At 50.8% G+C, this 25,060-nt stretch overlaps 1 protein-coding gene across 1 annotated transcript in view; it reads left to right on the top strand.

The window, feature by feature from the left end:
* Nucleotides 1–22,154, top strand: part of CPNE2 (copine II) — a gene marked incomplete at its 3' end in the record, with an annotated part of 27,924 nt that extends 5,770 nt beyond the window's left edge. Inside the window, exons 2-11 of the mRNA XM_008935348.1 lie at nt 2,316–2,495; nt 5,595–5,669; nt 8,424–8,495; nt 13,185–13,268; nt 16,209–16,298; nt 16,540–16,638; nt 17,928–18,014; nt 18,728–18,787; nt 21,240–21,373; nt 22,056–22,154. Coding sequence (XP_008933596.1) covers nt 2,316–2,495; nt 5,595–5,669; nt 8,424–8,495; nt 13,185–13,268; nt 16,209–16,298; nt 16,540–16,638; nt 17,928–18,014; nt 18,728–18,787; nt 21,240–21,373; nt 22,056–22,154 — 980 coding nt within the window. The remainder of the gene's footprint in view (nt 1–2,315; nt 2,496–5,594; nt 5,670–8,423; nt 8,496–13,184; nt 13,269–16,208; nt 16,299–16,539; nt 16,639–17,927; nt 18,015–18,727; nt 18,788–21,239; nt 21,374–22,055) is intronic.
* Nucleotides 22,155–25,060: the final 2,906 nt, after the last annotated feature.

Below are 25,060 nucleotides of genomic sequence, written 5' to 3'. Positions count from 1 at the left end.
TTTTTCCTGCTATTTTTTCATCCCCGGGACCAGGGGTGTGCAGGTGGCCTAGGTGCCCTGGCTGTGAGTCAACGTGGGACGGTGGCCGTGGCCAAGGGCTTGGTGCTGTCCTGCAGGCAGATGGGATGGTCTTTCCAGGCACCAAGGGCAGCAGCTTTTGATAAAATCACATGGGTGAGCACCTGCCTTTTTTCTCTTTTAACAGCCCTGAAAAAACAGGGCAAGGTGGCAAAGGGCTGCCAGTGCCAGCTCCTCTGCCAGCTCTGGTTGGTGGTGAAATGCTGGGGTTTGAACCCCGAGCCCCCAAATTAAGGTTGACATATGGATGATTCCCACAGCCCTTCATAAAGAGGTGGTGAGTTTGCCTTATAGCTTCCCCCCAGGGTGCGGCCGGCCCTGCAGGGAGAGCCATAAGGGAAATGAGCCCCAGGGGTCCCGCACTGAGTGAACAAAGGTCAGGTGTCTGCTTGGGGATAAAAGCTGGGACCACTGGCAGGGAGTCAGGAGTGTCTGTCTGTGGAGTGCACTCCCCAGAGCTTCCTGGTTCAGGGCAGACCTCCTGACTCTCCCTGGAGCTGGGCCCCAGTCTGTTTGTCGATCGGGTGAGAGTCGCCATGTGGGCACCTTTCTCTTATGTGTTTAACTGGCTGGTCTTGCTGTTTCCCATGCCAACTGTGGGCAACCTCGGGTCTCTGTTTGTACCACCTGTTGTGGGCCTAGTTATGTCCTTTGTGGGATCATTGGGGGTGGCATCAATTCTGTACCAGCTGATTGATCTGTTTGTACCCCCAGCGATCATTCATGGAATGTCCTTTTTGTGTACAATACAGTCTGTGTATTGGTTCATCTTCCTGCTGGTGGTATCATTTTTTTGGGTCTGGTCATTGGCAAAACAGGTGTGTGGTTGTTTGGGCTCAGGTGCTTGGAGCTGTTGGTGCTGCCTGTGGGGCAGCCTGGGCAGGAGACCTTTTGCCAAACAAGCTGCCACCTCTTCTGATCTCAATATCTTGGACTCAGCACTGGTGAGGCCATGGCTCGAGTACTGAGTTCAGTTTTGGGCACCCCAAAGACACAGAGGTTCTGAATAGCATCCAAAGAAAGCCAACGAAGCAGGTGAAGGGTCTAGAACACAAGTCTTGTGAGGAGCAGCTGAGGGACCTGGAGTTGTTCAGCCTGGAGAAAAGGAGTCTCAGGGGAGACCTCACTCTAAATCTTTAAACTCCCAGAAAGGAGGTTGTAGAGGGGTGGGTGCCAATCTCTGCTACCAGGGAACCTATGCTCTGACTTATGGGGTCTGACACTAAAGCTTTGTAACCAGAGGGCATTGTCCTGGGATCTCCAGTGTGACTGTCCCCAGGAATTTTTTTTCTTGGCTCACACAAGGCTTTCTGTCTCCCTGTGCCAGCCCACATCCTAAACCCACACTTCCACTAGCTGCCTGCCAGGTTTCCTCTGCTCTTATCACTGCTTTGGGCTGTGGGCTGCTGCAGACTGCCGTGGGGCTTCCCCTCCGACAGCGAGTTCCCCACGTGCCTTCCACTTTCCATGTTTCCTTCCAGTTTCCAAGCTCTGTGTGCTTGCCATTCCAAGCTGTTGGAGACATCATTTCTTCCACCCTAATCAGGATGACAAGCTCTATTGAAGTCTTGTCTTCTGGGTTCTTCCAGCCTCTTGTTTCTCCTCATGCTTTATGAAATGTATGATAAATGGCCTGTGGTCATTTTTTTTTTCTTCTTTTTTTCCATGGAAAGCCAAGAAAGAACAAGCCACATTAATATTTTGTTTTGAGGTCTGGAGGGAAATGCTAGAGGGTTGCTATTCTGGCTTGTGACACCTTTTCTTGTTTGACTTGTCCTTGCTGTTAGCTGCACAGCCTGAAAGAAACAAGTTTGACATTACAGCTGTGAGGGTCTGTTTTAGGGTCAGAGGTGTGTGCAAGATTCAGCTCCTGTGACAACAGGGCTTAGAAGCAAATTAAATGGCTCTGGCTTCAATGAGCCTTGAGTGCTGAGCTTTGGCTGTGGGGGTGCTCCTGTCCTCGCTGTTGACTGGGGTGGGCTTGTACAGCTCTTGCCCCCCGTCCTTGGGGATGCAGCTCTCTGCATGAAGTGTCAGTACTCCTTTAGATAGAGCATACCTTGTGTCCTCTGGGTGTTATGGCCTGTGCTGAGGGATGGCTCTGCTGAATGCTTGGTGTGCCTGCTGCAGGATGGTCACTGCAGGGTAGCTCTGGTTGAAGTCAGAGGGACGTGACAGTGACAAAGATGGAAGATTCACATGCCTAAATGTCTCTGTCGTCTTTTTTGTCTTCACAGCTTGACAGGACAGAGACAGCTGTGAACAACCTCAACCCAGTTTTCGCCAAGAAATTCATCATCGACTACCGCTTTGAAGAAGTGCAGAAGCTCAAGTTTGCCCTCTTTGACCAGGACAAGTCAAGCACACAGCTGTATGAGCATGACTTCCTGGGTGAATTCTCCTGCACGCTGGGCATGGTGAGTCTTTGCGGTCTCTGCAGCTCGCTGTCCTCCAGCAAAGGGTCCCCAGGTCCCATCAGCCACAGGGACATGGTGGGATTAGAGCTGCTACTCATCTACTGGAAAGTTTGCTGTGTCCTTCCTGGCAAAACAAATTTGTCATGCTCCAGATGCTGAGGTTGAACTGTTCCATGTCAGGGCTGTGGGCTACTTGCCCAAGTCTAAGCTAGTCCTGCCGTTGGCTTCTACTGGTGCCTGCAGAGAGACAATCAGCTGGAAGCTTTTGGAGGTGCCATAGGTTATAGTAAGAGCCCTGATGACCAGTTTGGATTTGGACTTGGGAAACTTCCAGATGTTTAAAGTTAGGGTGCATTGTGGTCTAACTTTCTATCACAGTTCTGCTTTGCCCATTGCCATTGTGTAGCAAATCATCTTTCCTGTGTTAGTGCCTTGGTGCAGGAATGTGTCTTCTGCTCTTCCTGTGGAAAAGCTTTCAGGACACAATGTGATTTATAAGACTTTGGAAGGTCTTTGCATTCATGAGCCCAGACCCTGTTAGTAGTTGGTGGCAACGTTCTCCAAGCATCTTTGTCCTCTGAGCTTTCTCTGACTCAGAGGCAGGGAATGAGGGCAATTTTTTGTTCCATTCTTTTGCAGCATCCGACAGCCTGGAGCTGCTGTGGTACCTGGCACAAGTGCAGGGGCTGGGAGAAACCAGCTCTGTTGGGCTTGGTGCTGGGAAGCAGGAGGAAGCAGACACTGTGATAGATGGACCAGTGTGGACAGCCAGGCCAAGGTGTTCAAGGAGGCCTGGGAATGCGGTTGCCTTGTCACACAGACATCAGTATGGCACTGCCCATGGCATGGGCGGGCTGAGTGACCTCAGTTTAGTGATTTAGACCAAACCCATCCTTTACTGTCAGTTCTCCTGTTGCTGAAGTGCAGCCATCTCTGGTGTGGGACAGTTCAGCAATGCTCCTTGTCAATGTCACAATCTTGGTGAAAGCTGTGAGCAGGGAATTTATGGACATGAGGAAACAGAGCTGAAACCTTGCTCTGTTTCTAAATGTGGCTTTGCAGAATTCCAGGGCTCTACAGGCTCATGCTGGAAAGGAATGTTATCTATATCTGCTGGGAAAGAAGGTGGGAGTCTGACCCATCTCCTCCTGCTTTTTACATCTCCCAGAGGAGCCCAACCCTTTCTGGTGCTTTGAAAAGTGATTAGCTCAGAGCATGGGACTGGACAGACCACCCTGGGACTGTGGTAATGGTGAGGATGGGCTGCTGTTGGCAGGTCTCAGATCCAAGGTTGGCTCAGAACAGCTGATGGCTTGGCTAACTGTCTTACTGTGTCTTTAGGTACAGCTGGTGGACTTAGACCATCAGAAAAAGAGAGCCCTAAACTTCTGTAATGGCATGCAAGTATTTACACTCTGCAAAAGAGAACTTGGCTTATATATGTGGCCGGTTTTTGATGAACTTTTGCAATGGTTCCTAGGCAAGCTTCTTGGTGATCCACAATGAGACACCAGCTTGTATTGGAGGGATCTTCTAATTTTCCCTTTTTTTCCTGAAATTTTCTGTTAGTCTCCTCTCCCTGTGGCCACCACGGGCTTGCAGCACAGCCTGCTCATGGGGGAGAAGTGTACCGGGGTGGTAGCATGTGTACAAGGGTGCCTGGTGAGGAAAGGGGTGAAATAGGGTGTACAGGGGCTGGTGGGTTCAGCCACCCTTCTGAGTTTTCTGATGGCTGGATTTTGTCCGAGTTTCATAAGCCTGCCCAGTTTTCAGGTGTGATCAGCTCTAAGAAAGGAAGAACAGCCGTGGGCAGCAACCACCGTGCAGCAAGCATCAGACTTCTCAGTTCTGAGCTTACATCGAAGCTCAGTCAGATGAGCCAGATTGTTTTATTGCAGGTAATTAGGTCTCTGGTAAGATTTAAAAGGATGGTTCGATCATTTGCAGGCCTGTGATGGCCTCTGTGGCCAAAACAAATGTAACCAGGATCAAATTGCAGGCTGGAAGCTGTCCGTGATTTCTGCTAACCAGGGCTGTGAGATTTCACCTCTCTATGCACAGCGTGGCACAAACATCTAGTTACTCTGGCTGGTGCTTCCTGACTGCTTTTACAGAATCAAGAACTCTAGGACATGGCTGGCTAACCATGATGGGAAAGGGATTTTGCCTTGAAGTTGCAAGAAGAGGGAAGGGAACATTTTGAGGGAGCAATGGGAGGAATGTAAGCATGGTGAGGTCACCTGGACAGCAAGAGGAACAAGTTAAGCCGTATAATTACATGGGGTTTTTAAATTCGTTTTCTGGCTATGTGATGTAGGACCAAGGGTGCAGGCAGAAGGATGGATGGGACTGCACTTTTAAAATTGCAACCCCTAGATGTCAAAGGGGCCGCCACTAGGTGTGGGAGTGGAGCACAGATAGTTCCAGCAGGTTGCTGCATCCCCATGGTGGGGTGTGCGCCTCATGAGAACTTTATGGGATCCCCAGGTCTGAAGGTGTCTGACACTTGGTAACCTGGGAATAATCTCAAGGGGTTAAAATCAGTTCTCACATCATCCTGTGTGGCCTCTTAAAGCCAGAAGTGAAGGGGAGGACATACCTTTGGGGGGTGCTGACCCCTGTGCCTTGCTCAGCAGCAGCTGTGCAGGGGGTCCAGAACAATGCTGGGGGAGAACATCTGGGCTTTGTCCATGAAAACGTGGCCTGAAAGCAAGTTGCTGGCAGGGGTCGTGTTAGAAGTATTTAAAATGGGATTTGAAAGGTTGAGTTGTGGTTTTGCTGGGAAGCCTTTGTCCGTGTGAGGTTCCATTGATGTGCTCCACACCAAGAACTTGTCTCTGGGTTCAGTGGGAGGTGATGCTTCAGCCCCTTGTGCCCTCACTACTCTGCGCTGTTCAGCTGCTGCCTGGCACCCCGTGGGCTCGGGTGGTGGTGGTGGTGAGGTTCACAATATCACAGTCATCCATGAGTGTTGCATCTTTGTTTGACTTTTGTGAATGCTTCATCTAAGTTAACCAACGTGAGCAATGATCAGTTGCTCGTGAGTCTGCTTTTGATCACTTGTATGATCATGACTTGATTTTTCTTTGGCTTCTCTAGATCGTTTCCAGCAAGAAAATAACAAGGACCCTCCTTTTGGGGAATGGCAAGCCAGCTGGGAAAGGGATGATAACGGTACAGTTACTCCTTTGTGTTACTTACTGAGTGAGTAAAGGGGGATAGTAACCTGGGGAAGATGTAGGACACTCTCCTGGGGTCCAGGAAACTGGGATTTAATCATGACTGTTCTTCCCTTTGCCTCTCGTTTTTGTGCCCACTTCTGTCTCTTTGGAGGACAATTTATGTGGGGCAGGGGCCATCTTGCCCTGTGTCTGCCTCGTGTCCAGCAGCGTGAGTCTTCAACCTCTGCTTTGGTCTCTGAAATAAGAAAAAACCTCAATCTGGAGCAGTATAAAGTAAAGCTCTGCTGCTGTTGTCTGTTATCTGGTCCAACAGGCCTGCTCAGCCCTCTCTGCAGCAGCAGGAGGTGAGAGGGCTGGTGCCTCTGCCAGCGACGGGTGGGTTTGTTTATAGGAAGAGGATGGGAGCTGTGTCGTAGCAACAACTCTCATAGCAACGGTGGCTGCTCCTGATGCAGACCCCTTCGGGCAGCAGCCTTCCTGCTGTGGATCTCTTTAGTGATGGATTTAAAGAAGAGACTAAATTTAGGTCCATTTCCCTCCTACCACACCTCCAGTCTTTTTTGGATCTCTTCTGTGTTCCGTGTTTTGTGAGATACGCAGATAGGCAGCAAAGGTGTGGAAGAAAAGGCCAACAAGGAGTTAAAGCTCTGTCAGGATTAAAAGCACTGGAAGGGTTTAAAAGCAGTTTAAAAGTCTAGGACTTAACTGCTGGAAGGGCATCTTCATTGCTTTTTGCTCTAGAGGCTGGAAAGATGGAGCCAGCTTTTCTCTCATCATTGCTGCAGTTAAGTCTTCAAATTCAGAAGGAAAAGCCACAGTGAAGTCTTCAAGCAGTGCATGACGCCATATGTCATCCCTGAGGAGTGGGCTCTGATCACCCTGTCCCATGCTTGAGTGGGAAGAGCTGGACCAGAGGAAAAGTTTCCAGTCAAGTTCAAAGGTTATATGCTTTAAAAAACCAGGAAGGTCCCAATTTGTCTCTAATGTGTCAAAACAATCAAAGGATCTGAGACATCTGCTTCGTTTTGTACTATTGATGCAATTTTCTGATCTGTTGCTTTTTGCCCTGGCTTGGTGATGACAACAGGGTCATGTGTGGTGGGCTTCTTTTCTCACTGCTTGAGGTGGTGCTGGATCTTAGGCTCTGAACACCAGCCAAGAGGCAGGCTTCTGCTTTGGACTCATATAGAACATGGAGTTTGGAGCCAAACCCTACCTTCCTTACTCCATCCCCTTCTATTTTGCCCAAGCATCCTTTTTCTTAACTGAAATGTGACCCATAGAATGGATTTGGTTAGAAGGGACCTTAAAGGTCATCTAGTTCAAACATCTGTGCCATGGACAGGGACACCTCTCACTAGACTAGGTTGCTCAACAGAAGCCTGGCTGGATGGACGGGATCAGGTGGGGGTCCACAGCTTTGAAGAGATGGGGAAAATCCCAAAGCAAACCACTGTGTGTGTAGAAGTCAATCCCAAGATCTTGCCACACGTCTCTGCTGCACACAGCAGCGGGGATGTTATTGTCCAAGAGAAGATACCACCAGCTGCCTGTGGCAGTGTGGCCCAAGGACGTACCGGGCTTGTCTGCACACACTGGCTTTTACGTAGCCTCCAGTGAGCCTTAAAATGCTGAACACCACCTGAATGCACTTTTGTGGTGATCAGCAATGGACAAATTTCATCCAATTTGCTACAGCTTCTCTTCCTCACGCAGTCGTGGTGACCATAAGTGCCCACCAAGGACTAGGTGGGAGAGAGAACTGAAGCCATGTTTTTAAGTAGGCAACTTCTCACTTCACATCTGTATGCAGAAGAGGGGAAAACTGGGGTTTGCATGTGGTGAATGGATCCTCTGTGGACTAAAGAGTTGTTTCTGCCACAGAGAGTCTAGGAGGCTGTGCAGGAGCAACAGCTAATCCCCTCACCCAGCTACCCGGGCAGATTCAATTGCTGCATCTCCACCTCCTCATGCATCTCCACTTGGGAGAGCCACTCCCTGGCTCTCCCAAGTGCCAAGAACCCTCTGATTGCTCGTTCTGCTGAAAATTGCCCCCTTGATTTCTGCAGCTTTGTCTAAAAGCCTTGCTGTAATGATGCTGTGTCTCTCCAGTGAAGGACAGGCTCCTTGGAGAACCAGCAAATGGGCACGCCTGGGAGCAGTGTGCCCGAGGGGAGTGCCCAGCCTGTGCTCCTGGCCCCTGCCCGAGGAGGGGGCTGAGGATACTGGGGGGCACCTCAGCCTGCCCTGGGGAGTGGAGGAGGGAGAGGTGGGGAGCAGGTGCTTGGGCAGGACACAGCCTTGAGGAAAAAAATACAAGTGATTCAGAAAATGGCTGGTAACAGAAGTGAACAAATGTGGAGTTTTGTTTTGTTTTGGTAGCCTGTTAAAAAAATATGTATCCTGTTTTGTTTTAACTCTGGTGCGTCACTGCCTTGGTGCATAGTAATTGGCAATGCCCATCCAAGGGAAGTTTGGGCTTTTTCTCCATCCTTCTTCATTCCAGGGAGAAGCTGGAAAGTAGGTTTTGATCCCAGATCGATCTGGAAAGGTAGAATCAGTTTAATTCCTTAAGAGTGAAATACTGTGTGCCGAGATCATCCAACCACTTAGCTGGGCAATGAGTTGTGCAGAAGTTTTGCAAGTATCTTCAGAACACGTGTCCTCAGGGTCTGGATTCTCCTCTGGCTTGGAGTTCACTTTCTTTTCATGCTGAAAATGAATGCAGCCTTCCCTTGTCTTTCAGATAGCTGCTCAAGAGCTCTCGGATAACAGGGTGATTACACTGAGTATGGCCGGCAAAAAACTGGATAAAAAGGTGAGTGGAGTTGTGTCTGAAGGGTGCAAGGCTAAATTTCTGTCCTTCATAATCTAAGGGATCACAGAATCATAGAATGATTTGGGTTAGAAGGGCCCTTTACAGGCCATCCAGTCCAACCCCCCTGCAGGGAGCAGGGACATCTGCAGCTAGAGTGGGTTACTCAGAGCCCTGGCCAACCTCACCTGGAATGGTTCCAGGGATGGGGCATCCACCACCTCTCTGGGCAACCTAGGCCAGGGGCTCACCACCCTCAGTGCCAAAAATTTCTTCCTTCTATCTAGTTTAAATTTCCCTCTTTCAGTTTCAAACCATCCCCCCCTTGTCCTGTCACAACAGGCCCTGCTATAAAAGTTGTCCCCATCTAAAGAAATCTCTGCTTTTGGATATAGCAGTGACAGTAACTAGGCCTACCAGAGGAAGCACTAGGGTGAGACCAGAGGGGTTCAAGTCCTGACGGTGCCACTGGCTGCTGGGTATGCCTGTGCCTCAGTTTCCCTCTTTTATTGCTTTCTTCATCGCAGACGTTGTGATGGAGCTATTATTATGTGTGGCACAGGACCTGTGTACTAGCATGGCTTAAAGACAGCAGATCTACCACCTCAGTAGCTGTTTTTTGGAAACAACTTCAGCCCATATCTCAGAAGTGCCGAGAGCTCCTGACTTGTCGCCTTCAGCTCCTCTGGGAATGGAGCGAACATCTCCTTGTGTATCAAACAGCAGGGCTTGTCTTTTCCAAGGAAGGAGTGCTGACGTCATGGAGGCAGGCAGTGCATGGGTTTTGCTGTGGCTATGACACGGAGGAAACCATGAACCATTCTGAACAAAGCCATCTGACCGTATTTACCAGGCACCCAGAGCTGTTCCTCTTAAACCAGTGCTGTTGCTAAGCAATTGATGAGAATATTGTTTTTTCTTTCTTCCTAGTCTCTCTGGAGCTGGCATTATTGGTAGGGTGGCCCTCAGCTTTCAAACAGGGTAAAGCAAGCATCCAGGCAGAAGGGTATTGGCTGGGGCAGAAGATGTGGTTTGTCCAGTCCCCTTGTCCAGTTTATTTGGATAAACACTTGGTTTATACAAGTGTTTTTCTCACCTGTTGGGAACGGTTGTTTTCTTGCCCTGCCTAGTGTGAGGAGCCAAATGCCTGTGAAGAAATCCCCAAATAACTCTATTTCATAAATGGGCTGGAAGGTTTCCTGGAGTTGTCCTCTGAGATGTAGCCGAGGGTCAGCCCCATGCACGTCAGTGAAGACGTCCCTAATGCAACAGTTTTCTTCTAGCACTCCAGGAAAAAGCCTCTGCTCCCATGCAAAGCAAGGGGTGGGATTTCTCAGCAGGCTTGGTGCCCCTCCTTTGTGCTTCAGGGTCCCTTTGCAGCTGTGGCCATTGTGAAGAGCAGGGCCAAGGGCCTGGGCCCTCCCTGCAGCTCTTGTACTTCAGGCATATGTCCACTTCTTGTATTTTTAACCTCATTGGTGTCGTCACTTGCTCCACGGGTAGGAGTTGCCTTTCTGATCTGGTTTGCAACCAGGTTCCTCTACCAGGTTGTGCAAAGGTGACATCTTTTGTCACATTCTTCAACTAGGGTATGGTACCTGTAGATCTGCTGCCTTTCAGACTCCCAGTCAAGGTATGGAAATTCAGCACTGTCGGGAAGGAGCTCTGGAGAAAAGATGCATACTCCAAGGGGTCTGCAGTCAAATCTGTTTATTGCAAAGTATTACAGTCTTTTATAGTAGACAAGAGACAGCCCCCTCAACCCCATAGGTTAACAAGCCTGTTCACACACCTAAGCTGAGCTACAGATTGGGTAATAATCACTGTCCATGCTCTGTCCACGTGCCCTGTCAGCCTTTAGAATTGTTGTCCTCAGCTCTGCCAGTGTTTACATTCTTGTCCGGGCGAGCCGCCAAGGGAGCCCCCTTATCTTCTTGTTTACTTCTTTCCTTATTCAAGGTCGTTTCACGGACTTTCTCAGGCCTATGAGAATCTCACTGTCTGCACTGATTGTTCATGCTCAGCAAAATCATGTCATCCTGCTCTGCAAGTCACGATTCCACACAGCACCTAGCTGGTTAGACTGGGATAAGAACTGTGAATAATCCTATTTCTGAGTCTCCCTCCAATTTATCAATATGTGTCAGCAGAAAGCTCCTTCCTTGGTAACTGCCTGCTGCCAGCAAGAGCTGATGAGGTTCCTTTGCTGATTCCCATAACAGTGCAGTGTTGCCATGCTCAAAGTCCTGCTTATAGGCAAAAGATGTTCATGTCACTTCATGCAAATTAAAGTGGTCTCTGAACAAGGAAATTGGATGAAATACAATATTTTTGGGTCATTATCGGTTGTGGATGAAATGCAGCAGCTGTGGGAGCTGGGTGAAACTCATTTAAGCTCAGAAAAGACAGCAGACAAGTGGCCAAGCAAAAAAACAGCAGGGGTGAGGCTGCAGCCTGGAGGGTAGCACCGTCCTGCATGACACAACACGTAGCTGAGGAGCACCACTGGAGGCTTGGACATAATGGGAAGTGATCAGATCTCACAGGGTTTCATGATGGGGCTATGGTGTCAGCTTGCTGCACATGTCAAGATGAAGCTGCAAGTATCCCTTACTGTGCTGCAAACCCAGCCTGGAGCTGTGCTTGGCCCCAGGCAGCACCTTCTATCGTGACCACCCTGAGGCTGGGACCTCTCTCAGGCTGTCAATAGGTCCAGCTCCCCACCTTATGCCCATGGTTTCTCCACATGTGGCCCACTATGTTGCTTTAAGTGCTGAAGCTGCATGGCGGGAGCACGTCAGCAGCAGAACCAGCCTGAGGCTCTTGTACTTTATGTCAAATCAGTTCTTGGGCGGGTTGCTTCAAGAAAAAAAGATGTTGCAGAACAAGGAACCAACTCTGGTGAACTTGGCCCCAGAGCTGTGTGTGCTACCGCAGCTGTGGGTGTAGCAGGAGAGCAGGGATACTTCAGCACAGCTCAGGGAGAACAAGTGCTACAAGGCAAGATTGGTGCTGGAAGCTGTGGTTTTGGGAGCTTCATCTGGTGGAACTGCCACCGCCGCCCTCCTTATCCATGGTGTACAAGGGCCAGTGTGCATGATTTAGATTCTTGGACCAGTTTGCAGATCAGTCTGGTCTGCCGAACTCCTTTGGTAGCTCAGTTCCATCTCCTGCCAGGCTTGCAGGGGTGAAATGTTTGTGGCTTTGACGTTTTAAAATAGCAGCCCACAATCCCGTGGCTTGGAGGCATCTCCCACTTTGCTTTGAATGGAGCAAGACTGACCAGACTTGAAAACCAGGCTGCTCCGTGTGGGATGGCAGCAGACATCCTTCAGAGCTCCCTGCTGTCATCTGTGCTGGTGCCTCCACCAACCCAACTGGGTTGGCACTGGTGAAGCCAGGTTGACTTGCAGGTTAAGCCAGCATAGACAGGGTCAGGTACCCACCACTGGTTCTTTAATCTGTCAGTGATACTTGAAAGTGCCAAGCCGAGGCTGTGAGGGAGCAGGATCCAAGCTGTGTCATAACTGTAGCCCTCCAGACAGAATAGCTTGCTTTTCCTTCCTACAAACATGTGGAAAAGGGTAGGAGAAAAATAGCCTCATCTCAGCAGAGAGCATCCCAGGAAGCCTTTCTGGTCTGCTCTTCTGGCAGAAGAATTTTGAGGGAAGCAAGTTATGTAGTGATTTACTTTCCTGGCTGACTTTGGAAACAGTTTTCTGCTGGGGCATCACTAGAGCCTGTGTCTGTCCCAGCCACCACCCCCTGTGCTGGGGTGTCCATGCTTCCTCCTCCTCTGTGAGCAAGCAGCCACCTGCATCCCCACCACATCACTTGGAAACACAAAAAGCTCCTGTTGAAACCCATAAGAAGTTCCTCCAACTCTTTGCAGGACTCAGGCACCCACCTCCTGCTGGGAGAAAAACCCAGCTGAAATGGCTTGAGTTCTTAGTAGAACATTTGGAATATTTTGGGCTTAATTTCTTGTTAGTCACTTCTTAGTTTTTCTGAACAGGAGTGCAGTTCTGCTTCGAAATGCTGGAGGGTGCCACCAGCACCACCCGCTTCTCCAGGCTGTGGGTGCCCTGAAGTAGCCTCACTGCTGATACCCAGCACCGTGTGTGTGTGTGTGAATATTTTTCCTAAACCAGCAGCCCTTTGCTGGGGAACTGCCTGAGGAGAGCTTCAGGACAGGCAGCGCACGCTGTCTCAGGGCTGCATGTCTCAGAGGGTGTTACATGAGCTCTGTCAACACCAGGGCAGCATGCTCGAGAAAGATTTACTCTGCTCATGCTTTACTGCTGCCTGCAGGAGCGTGGGATCTTTCTTCCTTTTTCCCTCAAGACACTCATGCACTCCATAATTCTGCTTTCCTCTGAAGCTTCGAATGTTTGTCCAAGCCCAAATGCAGCTGTCCCCCGGCTGGGCTTGCTTGCTGTGGCATCTGCACCCCGAGAGCTCGCGGAACGGTGGGTGCCCGGTGGCGGGGCCACGGGACACGGTCACAGGGACACAGAGGGGTGCCGGGGTGCTGCCCGTGGGTGCTGCCTGTCTGCCAGTGTGCTCAAGCCGGTCTCGTGAGGACAGGAGGGTGTCTGCAGGGTTGGAAGTGCTGGGGAAAGGACACCTCCCTTGGACCAGCTGTCTCTGCCTGCAGAGCATCGTGTAACCTGTCCTGTTCTTCTGCCCCAGGACCTGTTTGGAAAGTCAGACCCTTTCTTGGAGTTCTACAAACCAGGTGATGATGGGAAGTGGATGATGGTCCACAGAACAGAGGTGAGTGCAGCTCTAACCCAAGGTGCTACCATCCTTATGTCAGTTCCTCTTGCTCTTTGTGGCATTATCTCATCAATCACCCGTAAAGCAGGGTGGGATCCAGCGATTTCAAAAGCTTACAACTGCCTTCACGATGTCCAGTTGAGGCTTCTGGACTCTAGCAGATGAAGATTAACAGAGGCCAGCAGGTCTTGAGATGTTTTCTGTACTACTCACTACTGTGTCTGCCAAGCAGAGAGGCAGGTGGTCTTCTAACCCCTATTAAACTCCTAGCTCAGCCTCTCCCTCCGCTTGCAGGAGCAGCAGGAAGAGCTGCTGCAAGCTGGGGAGACAGTGGAGAGAGGTGGTGAGAGGTGGCCCAGGGAACGGTTGTGTGGAAAGGTTAAAATGACCTTCTGTCAGATCCTCAAGTAACCTGTGAGGATGCTCAGACATCTCTGGCTTCAGAGCATGAGCACTTGGGCTCATGTTTAATGGAGCCAGATCCTCAGCTGAGGAGGCAAAGACCTGTACTGGGGTCCCAGTGGGTATGGTCAGAGGCAGCCGAACCCTCCCGGCCCCTCATTTCTAGCTGCTGCAATATTTTGATCTGAGCTCCTTTCTGGTTACTCTCTGGAGCTGCTGAAGCCAATGATATTATGGGTAAGACGCCCAGCACGGTCAGGGAGAAGGGGGCTGTCTTCTGCTTTAGCACCAGGCTGATAAGGACTTTTAAGCAGGTTTTTGTCTCCTCCTCAAAGCTTGTTTGAAGGCTTTTTTTTTTTTTTCCTTTCCCGCATAGTTCCTGGCAGCTAGCAGAAAGAGGAAGGGGCAGTTGCTGCAGGAGGGGCTCCCAGCAGCCTCACAGTCGGAGGAAGCGGGTTCTCTCATGTTTCAGCTCACACCCGTCTGTTTCCCATCCCTGTCTTACCCCTCTCCCTTTCTTCTCCCCTCAAGGACTGGTTAAAGAGCCCGTTGTCCCACCGCAGCACACCGCTCTAGTATGAACTCAGTGGAAGGAGGGGGTGGTGTTTATTGACAAGGTCTCGCTGTACCTTGTTTTTTCCCATGGCTGTGCAAAGTCCACCAGGATTTCCTCCACTCGCGCACCCACGTGCACACGAGCACCAGGGTGTGGGTACCACCACATGTCCTGTGATACTGCTAGAGGCTGTCCTTTCAACCCCAGCTCTGCTGTTAATTGGTTGGTGCTTTCCCACACGTTTCCATGCAGATCTTATTCATACCAACCTTAATATTTCTCTCACATTTCTGTAGGAGCAGGCTGGGACCTTCTTTGTTTCCTCCTGGGTTAGCGTGGGTAGCTGGGCAAGACGTATTTCTCAGGCATGGGGGTTCTGAGACTTAGGGTACTCACCGAGATCTGTTTCTCAGATGTGGGGGTTTTGAGTGACCCCCAGCCCTGCCTCCTTGAAGAGGCAGAGGAATTGAGAGCTGGGGGCTCTGTAAGCAGGTCGGGTCAGTGGGAGCAGACACAGATACTGTTTTTTTCCTCTGGGTTGCTGCCTGGTTCCTGCACTGTCCTGTCTTACTGCATAAGGGTCTATCCAGGTTTTCTTTCAAGTGATGGGTGCTCCAACAGCCTCTTCCTTCTCAATCCAAAATATAACCGGTTGCCCTCAGAGGAATCCTATGCCAGGTGAGCATCTTTGTGTTTTGGGGCTGGACACAAAGAAATAAGGTTCTTATTAATCACGCTTGCAGCTCTCGGTGCAGGGATGTACACGGCTCTGAGCCTGATGGTGGCATTCCTTGTGCCACTGTGGAGGTGTCTGGCAGGGCAGGATCAGTGTGCTCATTGCAGCCTGTTGTTCAAGTGGAAGTGTGAACACCCAGCTGAGGCACCGGATCCTTCCCCACCCACCCTGGGGACCCGGTGGCTGGCAGTCTGCGGGCACCAGCTCAGGGCGCATGGGTTCTCCTTGCTCTTCCCAGCCTCCTGGAGGAGGTGTTTACAAATTCTTGACTAAACTGTGCTTGCAGTGTCAGGGTTTTCCCCAGTCTCACACAAGAGCCTGCCTGTAAAACAAGACAGCCCTGGCAGGTCCTGCACGGCTGTTCACCTGCAGCAGCAGCCGAACTGGGCTCCTCACTGGGCTGTGCTGTTCCAGCTCCACTGCAGAGCTCCAGGGTCCTCCATCCCAGGTGTCCCCCATGTTTGACTTGAACAGAGAAGGGTTAATGGACTGCCTGTGTCTGACTTTTCTAAGATTCACATGCCCCTCTCTTTATGAGCACAACACTTTTGTGAAGGAGGGTCTTCACCTGCCCTGCAGGCATCTCCGATGTACACAGCATGTGCCAGGAGCCTGCTAGTGTTTGCTTTGGTTTCCACCACGCAACTGCATTCTCTTAAGAAATGTCAAAAAGCATCAATTATTTCTCCAGCTCAGGCAGCAGATGTTATGCAGATGAGCACAGAGAGCTGGATGTCCCCAGGGCTGTTTGGCTTTCCCGTCCGCTTGCAGCATCCCACTGCTCCATCTTCTCAGTGGTCAGACCCCAGACAGGTGTAGGCTGTGCTGGGGTGCTGCAGAGGAGTTAGCCACGAGTATGGGATGCAGCAAATATAAGTAATAGCTGCTGGCCTCGAACTGGTGGGGTGAGTGGTTGTGCCCATGCTCTGGGCATGGTTGCACCTATGCTGCCCAGTCTGCCACAGCTGTTTTCCCAAGCAAGTTAGTTTGTCACCAGAGGTGGATAAATGGTCCACAGTAGTGCCAGCCAATCTGTTGCAACTCACACATGCTACAGCCTGAGAAGGGGAAGCTGCTGTGTCTACGTTGAGGAGGAAGAAGAGGACTGAGATGGGGCTTCCTGCAGCTTGCCTGGCCTGCCCCACTGCGAACCTGCTCCAGGGTCAGCCTTGGAGATGTCTCCCTGCTTTGTGCCAGTCTCCCTCTGCATGTGTGACAAAATCCCTGTGTTGTCACTCCACAGGTGATCAAGTACACGCTGGACCCTGTCTGGAAGCCGTTCACTGTGCCTTTGGTGTCACTGTGTGATGGAGATGTGGAAAAGATGATAAAGGTAACAGGGGAGCCCTTCAGCTTGTATGGTGGTGATTTGCCTCTGGGACTGATCATTAAATATCCAAACCCTGGATATTTGTAATACACTCTGCCTGGTGTATTACAAAAAAACAACCAAAGCACAGCCACCCCCAAACCAAAAAAATACCCTTGTTTGGGATCTCCAACAGGAGAGCTTGGGAGTTTTTGCAGGAGATAGTTGCTGCATCTGAGGCTGATTTGTGCTCCCTCCATCCTAGGTGATATGTTATGACTATGACAGTGATGGGGGACATGACTTCATCGGGGAGTTTCAGACCTCGGTGGCCAGGATGTGTGAAGCCCAAGATGCCTTTCCAGTAAGTGCCAATGTGCTTTTGGGAAGGAACATTGAAGGGGCTCCTCGGGACTGGTGGTGGATTTTGGTACTTGCACCGAGACCCTCAACCTGTGCCAAGAAGAAGCCAAGTCCAACCTCCTTTCTCCTCCTACCCACACCATGAGTGACCCAGGCCACTGTTGCAGCTAAAGCATCTGAGCTAGAGGGCCAAGGGAGTCTTGGCTGAAGATGGGACTCTGCTGAGAAGTCGGAAGCAGCACCTGTGATTTAGGAGGTGCCCTGTGGTTTGGGAGGTCTGATGGGGAGGTGTCGCATGCTGCTGGCTCTGCGTTTGCAGGCGCAGGAGCCTGGTCCGCAGGAGTGCCAGCTCTCATGCAGCTCCACACTGGTTTGGTGGCCAAAGGTGTCCCCATTTGCCGCCCAGAGTGCTGGCCAAAGTCCTTGGCAAATCCCACCTGGTTGAAAGCGTGTGACGAGGACTCCTGGATAAGCAGGGCTTTTCACTGCCATCATCACTAGGATTATAAAACCACTGGACACTCAGGGTCATCACCAGACTGGTCTGAGCAGGGTGGTGGGGAGAGGGCACGGATCTGCCACCCCTCTCTCATGTGGTTCTGTGTGGGAGGTACTCACTAGTGGGTCTGGGCTGGACCATCTGCCTGGGTTTATTCCAAGTTAAGGGGATTTTGTCAATAGATCTGTTTTTTGATTTTGTTCAGTTGGTGAAACGAAACGTTCACCTTCAGGAAACAACCATTTTAGTCTTTAAAATTTTCCCATTTTTCTGCAGCTGGAAGAACAGGACTTCTCTCTGTGGTCCCCTCTTCCCCAGACAAACCCATGTGTAATCTTTCTTCCTTGACAAGAGTTTTTATTCAATTTTAGATTTTTTAAAAAATTGAAATATTGTAGCAATTTTCTGAATATTCAAGAGACATTTTGTTTTTCCAGAGCTCTTGAGGAGAGGTGGTGGCATGCCTGCCATGTGTTTGACCCATCCCATAGAGCCCCCATAGCCTTGCTGGGGTCTACATGTCACATTGTGTGGTTGCTCGGCCGCCACACGCCTCGTCATGGGCATGGTGAAAGCCCCTGCAAAGGAGAAGCAGCCCCTTCCCAAGCAGATCCTGTGCCTTCATGTCCATCATTAAATCTCCATAGCTCACTGGGATTCATTTGTGTCTCTTCAGCACTTTGAAACCTGTGGAGGAAGGATGCCTGCAGGATGTGGCTGCTGGTGGCACCTGCAGCCTCCTGACAGATCCCAGCGCTGCTCTCACCCCATGTCTGTCTCATGTCTTGCAGCTCGAGCTTGAGTGCATTAACCCCAAAAAGCAGAAGAAGAAAAAGAATTATAAGAACTCTGGGATCATCATTGTCAAGTCCTGTAAAGTGAGTACGATGCCGGGATCTTCCCTTCTGTTTCTTCCTGAGCTCCCCTCACCCCTGCTGCCTCCAGCACCCTTGTGTTTCCAAGCACAGGTCCTGAGGAGAATAAAAGTGTCATTTCCTTGCTGCTTGGGTTTCTCTCCACTTGGAGCACCTAGGTGCCCACAGACACAGGAGGAGGTATTCAGCATGGGCAGTGTCTTCATGAAGCCCAAGGTGTGGGTGCTTACCAACTGCTTGGTGTCTTCTGGGAGACAAGGGTTGCGCACAAGTGGGAGAGGTCTTTCTTCTGAGATGAGGTGTTGGTGAAGTCCTCCCTTTGTATGGCAGCAGTACAGTGGGGAAAACACCAATGCAGTTCTTCCCTCACCGGATCTGCAGGTGGTACGAGACCATTTCAGCCATGGGGAGAGGATCTGCCATTCAATTCACTGTGATGGACACTTCCAGCTCTCAGGGATCCTGTCCAGGCTTCCCACCCCAGCTTTGAACCAACATGGAGCCCTGCTTGGCCCCATGTGAATCGTGAAGTGTCAAAACGCTGCTGTGGGAGACCCAGGTGGTTCTTCCCATTGCTTTGCCACACAGCTGAAGGTCCCTGAAGGCCCAGACCTGAGTGACCTCAGGCTCAGGCACTTTCCACGTATTTATTTTCTCTTGTTCTGCAATGGCAAAGATTGTGGAAACGCTTTTTTTTTTTCTTTTTTTTCTTTCAGATAACCAGAGATTTCTCTTTCCTGGACTACATCCTGGGAGGCTGCCAGCTGATGTTTACCGTAAGGACTTTTGCTTCTCTTTGCCTAGTGGTAGTAACACTCATGTAATGGCCAAAACTAGAGAAGGAGGTTCTGCGTGAGATTTGGCACCAGCTTGGGTGGCTTTTCATGGCAGTGAGGAGCTGCCTCGTTTTGCCTGATATGGTTTTGAGGTCTTGGGGGGTTTGTTACTGTGATGCTCTGGTGCCTCCAGTAGCATGGAGGGACCTGGCTAGACTCTGAAGATCAGGCTCCCACAAAGACCTTCTGCCCTTCACAAAATGTTAATGCTTTCTGTCCCCATCAGAGAGTTTAACCACTCTCCATTTTTTCATGGAAGCTCTCCTTGTTTTGAAACCAGCTGACACACTTTGGGCTCTTAATGAGATGTATTTCTGCTTTTTTGTTGGCATTTCCACCTTCTTTCAGGCTGGACCACAGCTCATCAGGAGTAACTAAATGAGGACATTACAACCCTGAGTGAAAATGCCACAATGCAGAAGTGGGGTTTTCAATTTCTGCAAACTTTTCTAGTGCAGTGTCTGGAGAGCTGCAGGCACTTGCAGGATTTCCATTTGTATTTTGTTGTTTCGGCTGAAAACATGATGGGGGGAGAGTAGGAGGAGGAGAAAGAGTTGCCATAGGAACAGGTGCGACTGAGAGAGCTTTTTGTGCACTGTTCTGCTGCTGCGTGTGAAGGTCTTGGTGCTGGAGAGTGAAAACAAGAGAAAAACGTTAAGTTTATTGGTAGTGTGGAGGTCTTGTGTGAATTAGGCTTGAATACAGAAATCTATCCCCCACCCATCTGAAGATCTGCTGGTTGTTGGAGGGTCTCTCCCCCTCCCAAGGCATCTTTGGTTCAAAGACCTGGCTGGGTTTGTGGTGACTGTAGAGCTGCAGAAATGCCTGAGCTCAGAGGACACTACCACACACACAAACGCACGAGATTTGGAAAGGCCACTGGTGTCCTCCCTGCCGAGCGTGGTGGTGGGGAGAGACGGGCTGAAGCTGCAGAGAAGAGGGACACTGTGGCCTGGCACTCGCCTCCTGTGGGAGGTGGACCAGCTGCATCCCTCTGAAGTCTGTTGCCCAAGTGCTGCTCTTGGTGACATTGCTTGCATGAGAGGGGCATGCACCTGTCTGACTGCACTGAGCACCCTCCCTGTGCCTCAGTTTGCCTCTCGCTCTCTGACTGTGCCCATGGTGGCTTGACAGGAGCTGGGCACATGGGTGTGAGTGTTACAGCAGGGAACCGCAGGCTGGTAAGGCTGTAAGGTTGCTTGATGAAGGAGCTAGGTTTTGATGGAACCATAAGATGGTTGGATTGGAAGGGGCCTTTGAAGACCATTAATCCAACACCCCTGCCATGGGCAAGGACAGATTCCACTAGACCAGGCTGCTCAAAGCTCTGACCAACCAGGCCTCAAACATTCCTGGTGATGTGGCATCCACAACTTCTCTGGCCAACCTCTTCTACTGTTCTACCACCCTCACTGTACAACATTTCTCCAGTCTAAACAGACCTTCTTCCAGTTTAAAACCACATCCCCTTGTCCTGTCGAGCCTGTTTCACCACCTACTCTGGCAGAAGGTTGTGGCCTCTCCTGGGCTGTGACATCTTATTGCCCCAGCTAGGCCAGGGTCCCTTCCCAGCCAAATGGCAGTTCATCCTCTTCCGTTACAGACATGGAGCAAAATCCCTCACGGATCCCTTGGGCTCAATTTAGCCAGGGAGTTATTTTGGGCTTTGCCTGTTTGCAGAGCAAACAAGGTGAGTGCAGCCACACTGCCTGCTCGCCCCTCCCCAGCTCTTCCTTCCCAGTCATTTCAAAGCGGGTGGCTCAGCGTCTTGCCTCTTCCAACCAGATTTAACTGGGTCTGAGGTCAGCATTTCTACAAATGTCTTTAAATAGAAGATTTCTAAATAGCCTAATTGAGGAGGGAGAAAAATGAGCGCCTTGCTGACAAAGTGCCCCTGAGAGCTCAGCACATATTGGTCCCTAGGGAAGCCTGTGAAGAGTGGCTGCAGGGAGAGATCTGCTCCAGGCTGTGACTCTTTGGTCAAAGACCTTGAGACTCAAATGGCCAGGTGGCCTTGGCTGCTTTGATGCCTGTGGTGTTACTCCGTTCCTGACCTTTACACCTAGGAGATGGGCAGCCAGACTCCTGAGCTGGAGATGGTGATGGCTTGCTCCAGGAGCAGGGGCTGCTTCAGGACACCTTATGTGATGCTTGCTGGTGAAAAACGTAGGTGTAATTGTGAATGGCTTTGCTAACCTAGTATTTGGTAATATTTATTTTTTTTTTTTAGGAAAAGTGAAGAACTGGATTTTGTTAAACCTTTTCAAAAGTTTGAGGTTTGGGTCTTGATGGGACTGTGTGTGGACTTCAAAGGCAGTGGAGGCTCGGTGGCCAGGTCTGTGGCGCTGTCTGCTAACAGAGGATGGGTCTATGCTTCTCTTTTGTCCCCCAGGTTGGGATTGACTTCACAGCCTCCAATGGGAACCCACGAGACCCCTCCTCTTTGCACTATATCAACCCCATGGGGACAAACGAATACTTGTCAGCTATATGGGCTGTTGGCCAGATCATCCAGGACTATGACTCGTAAGCACCATGCTCCTCTGCCTCCACCCCTGATTTGCAGAAGTTTCCCTGGCTTCCCAAGGGGCTCCTGGGATGCATGTGCCTTGTTTTCCCATCCACAAAACCAGAGCTAAATAATACCTTGCTTTTGAAAAGGTCCTTGGGAGAGAAATACCATCTGCATTGGGAAGCGGGAGGAGGAGAGGCTAAGAACAGGGTTTCTCCTCCCTCCTGTCTTGTTCCCCAGCACCCTGAGGTGTGCAACACAGAAAAATCTCATCTTAGATACAGAGAAAAAAAAATACAAAACTCTGTTGGTCTTGCCGCGCTGGCTTTTGTGACCAAAATGAATAGCTAAATTGTTTTTAAATCTCCAGGGTGAGATGTCTGCAAGAAGCTCAGGCTTTTGGGCAAGAGGATGCTCCTGGTCCTTGTGGGTGATGAAACAAAGCTGGACTCCTTTTTCTCTAAAGATAAAAAGCCAAAGGGGAACATCTATTCTGTCTTTGTTCATCTCTCATGACTTTTAGAGGCACTCTGAGGGTTTGGGGGGGAAGGGAATGCTGGCACCTTTTTTTTAGCTGATGCTTTTACTGTAGCTGGGCGTTGGGCAGCTGGTGGCACGGGGAGGCCGTGGCAAGAGCCATGCAAGCCAGCTTTGTGTGTATGCACACACCCATACGTCTTTCTTCTTCTCTTTTAGAGACAAGATGTTTCCTGCTCTGGGATTCGGCGCCCAGCTACCACCGGACTGGAAGGTGAAGCCTTGTGGCCATCTGTGCCTTGAGATGGGTTTGTCCTTGTACTGCCCGGGCAGGAACGCAGCTGTTGTGGCTTCCCAGCTGGCTCGGGCAGAGAGTAGTTGTCAGGCAGAGGAGGGATGGGCGGATGAGGGATCTCAGCCAGACGAGAGCGAGATATGGCTGCATGGATGGGCGGTGGGGCAGGGTCGGGGCATGGGCAGCCCGTTCCTCCCTCCTGAGCTGGCATGAAAGCAGCAGCTCTTTGGCATTAGTGGGCGGAACCAGGTGTTAATTCACTTTCCTGGCAGGAACAATTCTGGGCAAGGGAAGAGGCTCCTGGATGAATGTGTCAGATGGCAGCAAAGTCTGGAAGGGGGCTGGGAGCTGGGGAGCCTCAATGTGGTCTTGCATGGGCAGAGCCTGAAGGGCTGTGGCCAGCAGGAGTAGAGCAGGGATCATCCTCCCTGTACTTGGCACTAGTGAGAATTGAAGTACTTGAGTGGTGAGGTACCTTGAATACTATCTTCAGCTTTGGGCCTCTCACTCCAAGAAGGACACTGAGGGGCTGGAGCATGTCCAGAAAAGGGCAAGAAGCTAGTGAAGTGTCTGGAGCACAAGTCTGGTGAAGAGCATCCAGAGAACTTGCAGATGTTGAGCCTGGAGAAAAGGAGGCTCAGAAGAAATCTTGGTCTGAACAACTCCCTGAAAGGAGGTTGGAGGCAGGTGGGGGTCAGTTTCTTCTACCAAGGAACAAGTGATAGGTCAAGAGGAAATGGCCTCAAGTTGCACCAGGAGAGGTTTATACTGTGCATTAGAAAGAATTTCTTCCCCAGAAGGGTTATCAAGCATTGGAACAGGCTGCCCAGGGCAGTGATGGAGTCCCCATCCCTGGGGGATTTCAAAGCCATGTAGATGTGGTGCTGAGGGACATGGTTCAGTGGTGACCTGGCAGTTTTGTGTTAACAGTGGGACTCAATGATCTCAAAGGTCTTTTCCAACCTAAATGATTCTATGACTGTAGCAGAGAGGCTTTGCCAAAAGCCACCTTGATCTTTTGATCATTAGGCACTGAAGGGGTTAAAGGCAGCCTTGTCCTGCAAGGGCTGAGCTGAAGCATCCTGGTCATCGTGGGGCAAGGGGCTGGGGCTGCTCCTGCAGCCCAGGCTGGCTGTTGGGGCACATCTCATGGCTGAGAAGCTGTGCTGGGACACCACCACCTTTCATTACTGGCTAGCTCTTTTGGCTGTTCTTTGCTCACACCCTTGATATGCATTTTCTTTTTGCTTGCTGGTTTTGAGAAGTTCTCTGCTTTGGGCTGGGGTTGCATCTCAGTGAGGTTTTTTTTTGTTCTTTGGGAGCGGAGCTTTGCTCTGGCACACAAGTCACGAGCAGCTGTGAATCGGGCCGGGAAGCTCATTGATGCCAGGCCTAGGGCTGGGGGTGTCCTGCCCACTCTGCTTTGTGCTTTTCTCTGCTCTCCTGGCAGCCAAAATTCATGTGACTCAAGTGGGAGCTCTTACTGTTTGCCAGCCACAGGAAGAGATCCTTCTGTGTTCACTTTGAAGCTGATTCATCCTCCTTGGCCAGCAAATGTCTCTGGTCTGTCACTTCACCACTTTCAATGGGAAAATCTTGGTAAGGCAGCTTCCAAAGACTAACATCCAGCTGCTGTCAGAAATTCATTGCTTGAGGAGAGGAATAGGAATGGAAAACACATTGGGGATGGAAAGGGACGGTGGCCTGGGCTGCTGGAGGAATAGAGGAGTCATGACAGCGAGCACCCCTCAGTGCTCATGGAAAAGGCATCACTGGGCTGGAAGTGACCCTTCCTGCAAGGCTGGATGTGGGGCCCAGGTCCAGGGTGTTGGCTGTGGGCTAGGGGCAAGGCCTGCTGCTCCTCTGCTCCCTCAGGCTGTGTCCTGGAGCCTGCTGCGGAAACACTTGCCTCTGCTCCCCCAGGCCTGGAGATACTACAGATATCTTACTAGAAAAAACACTTTGTTTTCCCCCAGTATCCTGTCTAAGCCCATGTAAACCCCATGGTCCTGCAAGGGCTGAGCCAAAGCATCCTGCTCATTGATAGGGCAGGGGCTGGGGTTGCTTCTGCAGCCCAGGCTGGCTGATGAGGAGAACCTTCTCATGGCTGAGAAGATGCGTGGGGACACCACTACCTTTCATTACTAGCTGGATCTTTTGGCTGCTCTGTGGAGAGCAGCTCTCCCTCCCCAGGTGCTTGGCCCGTGCCTAAAGTTCACCTACTCTAATGCCTAGAGTGACCCACAGGTTGTCTCATGTTAGTAAAGGGACATCCCCCGGGCAGTACCTCACACTGCTCCAGCCTGGCCCTTCATCCCTCCCCAGTTCACCTGCCCCATGGGCTCTGTGCATCACTGGCTTGTCTTGCTCCTTAAAGGTGTTTTTGGCCACTAAGGCTTGTTGGGTAATTTCAAAGCCAAACAGCCAGTCTACATTGAAACCTGTGCCCTATGTTCCCACGGGCAGATGGTGGGGAGCAGTGTGGCCCATGGTGCTCCTGGTAGGACATGCCAAAGGGCAGCTGGTGTGAACCACAAAGCAGAGTGAAAACAGAGAAGATCGTGGCGAGATCCGAGTCATGAATTGCTCCTGTTGCCATGGCTTCCCCAGTACTTCCCAGGCACCCACCCGAGTGAGATGTTTTGCACACAAAAGTCTCGTTGGAAATGTCAGAGAACATCTTGCCGTGTAACAGCTCTGTGCAGAGCCTCGAGCAGTTTCCCAGCACGGAAGACGAGAGGGAAGCAGATGGGTTGTGGTTTCTGGGGGATGAGTGAAGGCAAGGCTGTAGTGGAGAGGGGATGCTTGATATTGGAGCTCCACCAGTCACCCTGCTTTGGGGAGGGGCTTGCCCAAAGGAAGCTGGGGACTTTGCTGATGTGCCACCCCCAAGGCTTTCCATCCATCTGCCCTTTTTGTATATATATAT

This window comes from Merops nubicus, unplaced genomic scaffold (genome assembly GCF_000691845.1).
Source record: "Merops nubicus isolate BGI_N331 unplaced genomic scaffold, ASM69184v1 scaffold610, whole genome shotgun sequence".
Lineage (NCBI taxonomy): Eukaryota > Metazoa > Chordata > Aves > Coraciiformes > Meropidae > Merops > Merops nubicus.
This window is presented reverse-complemented; position numbering and strand designations above follow the sequence as displayed.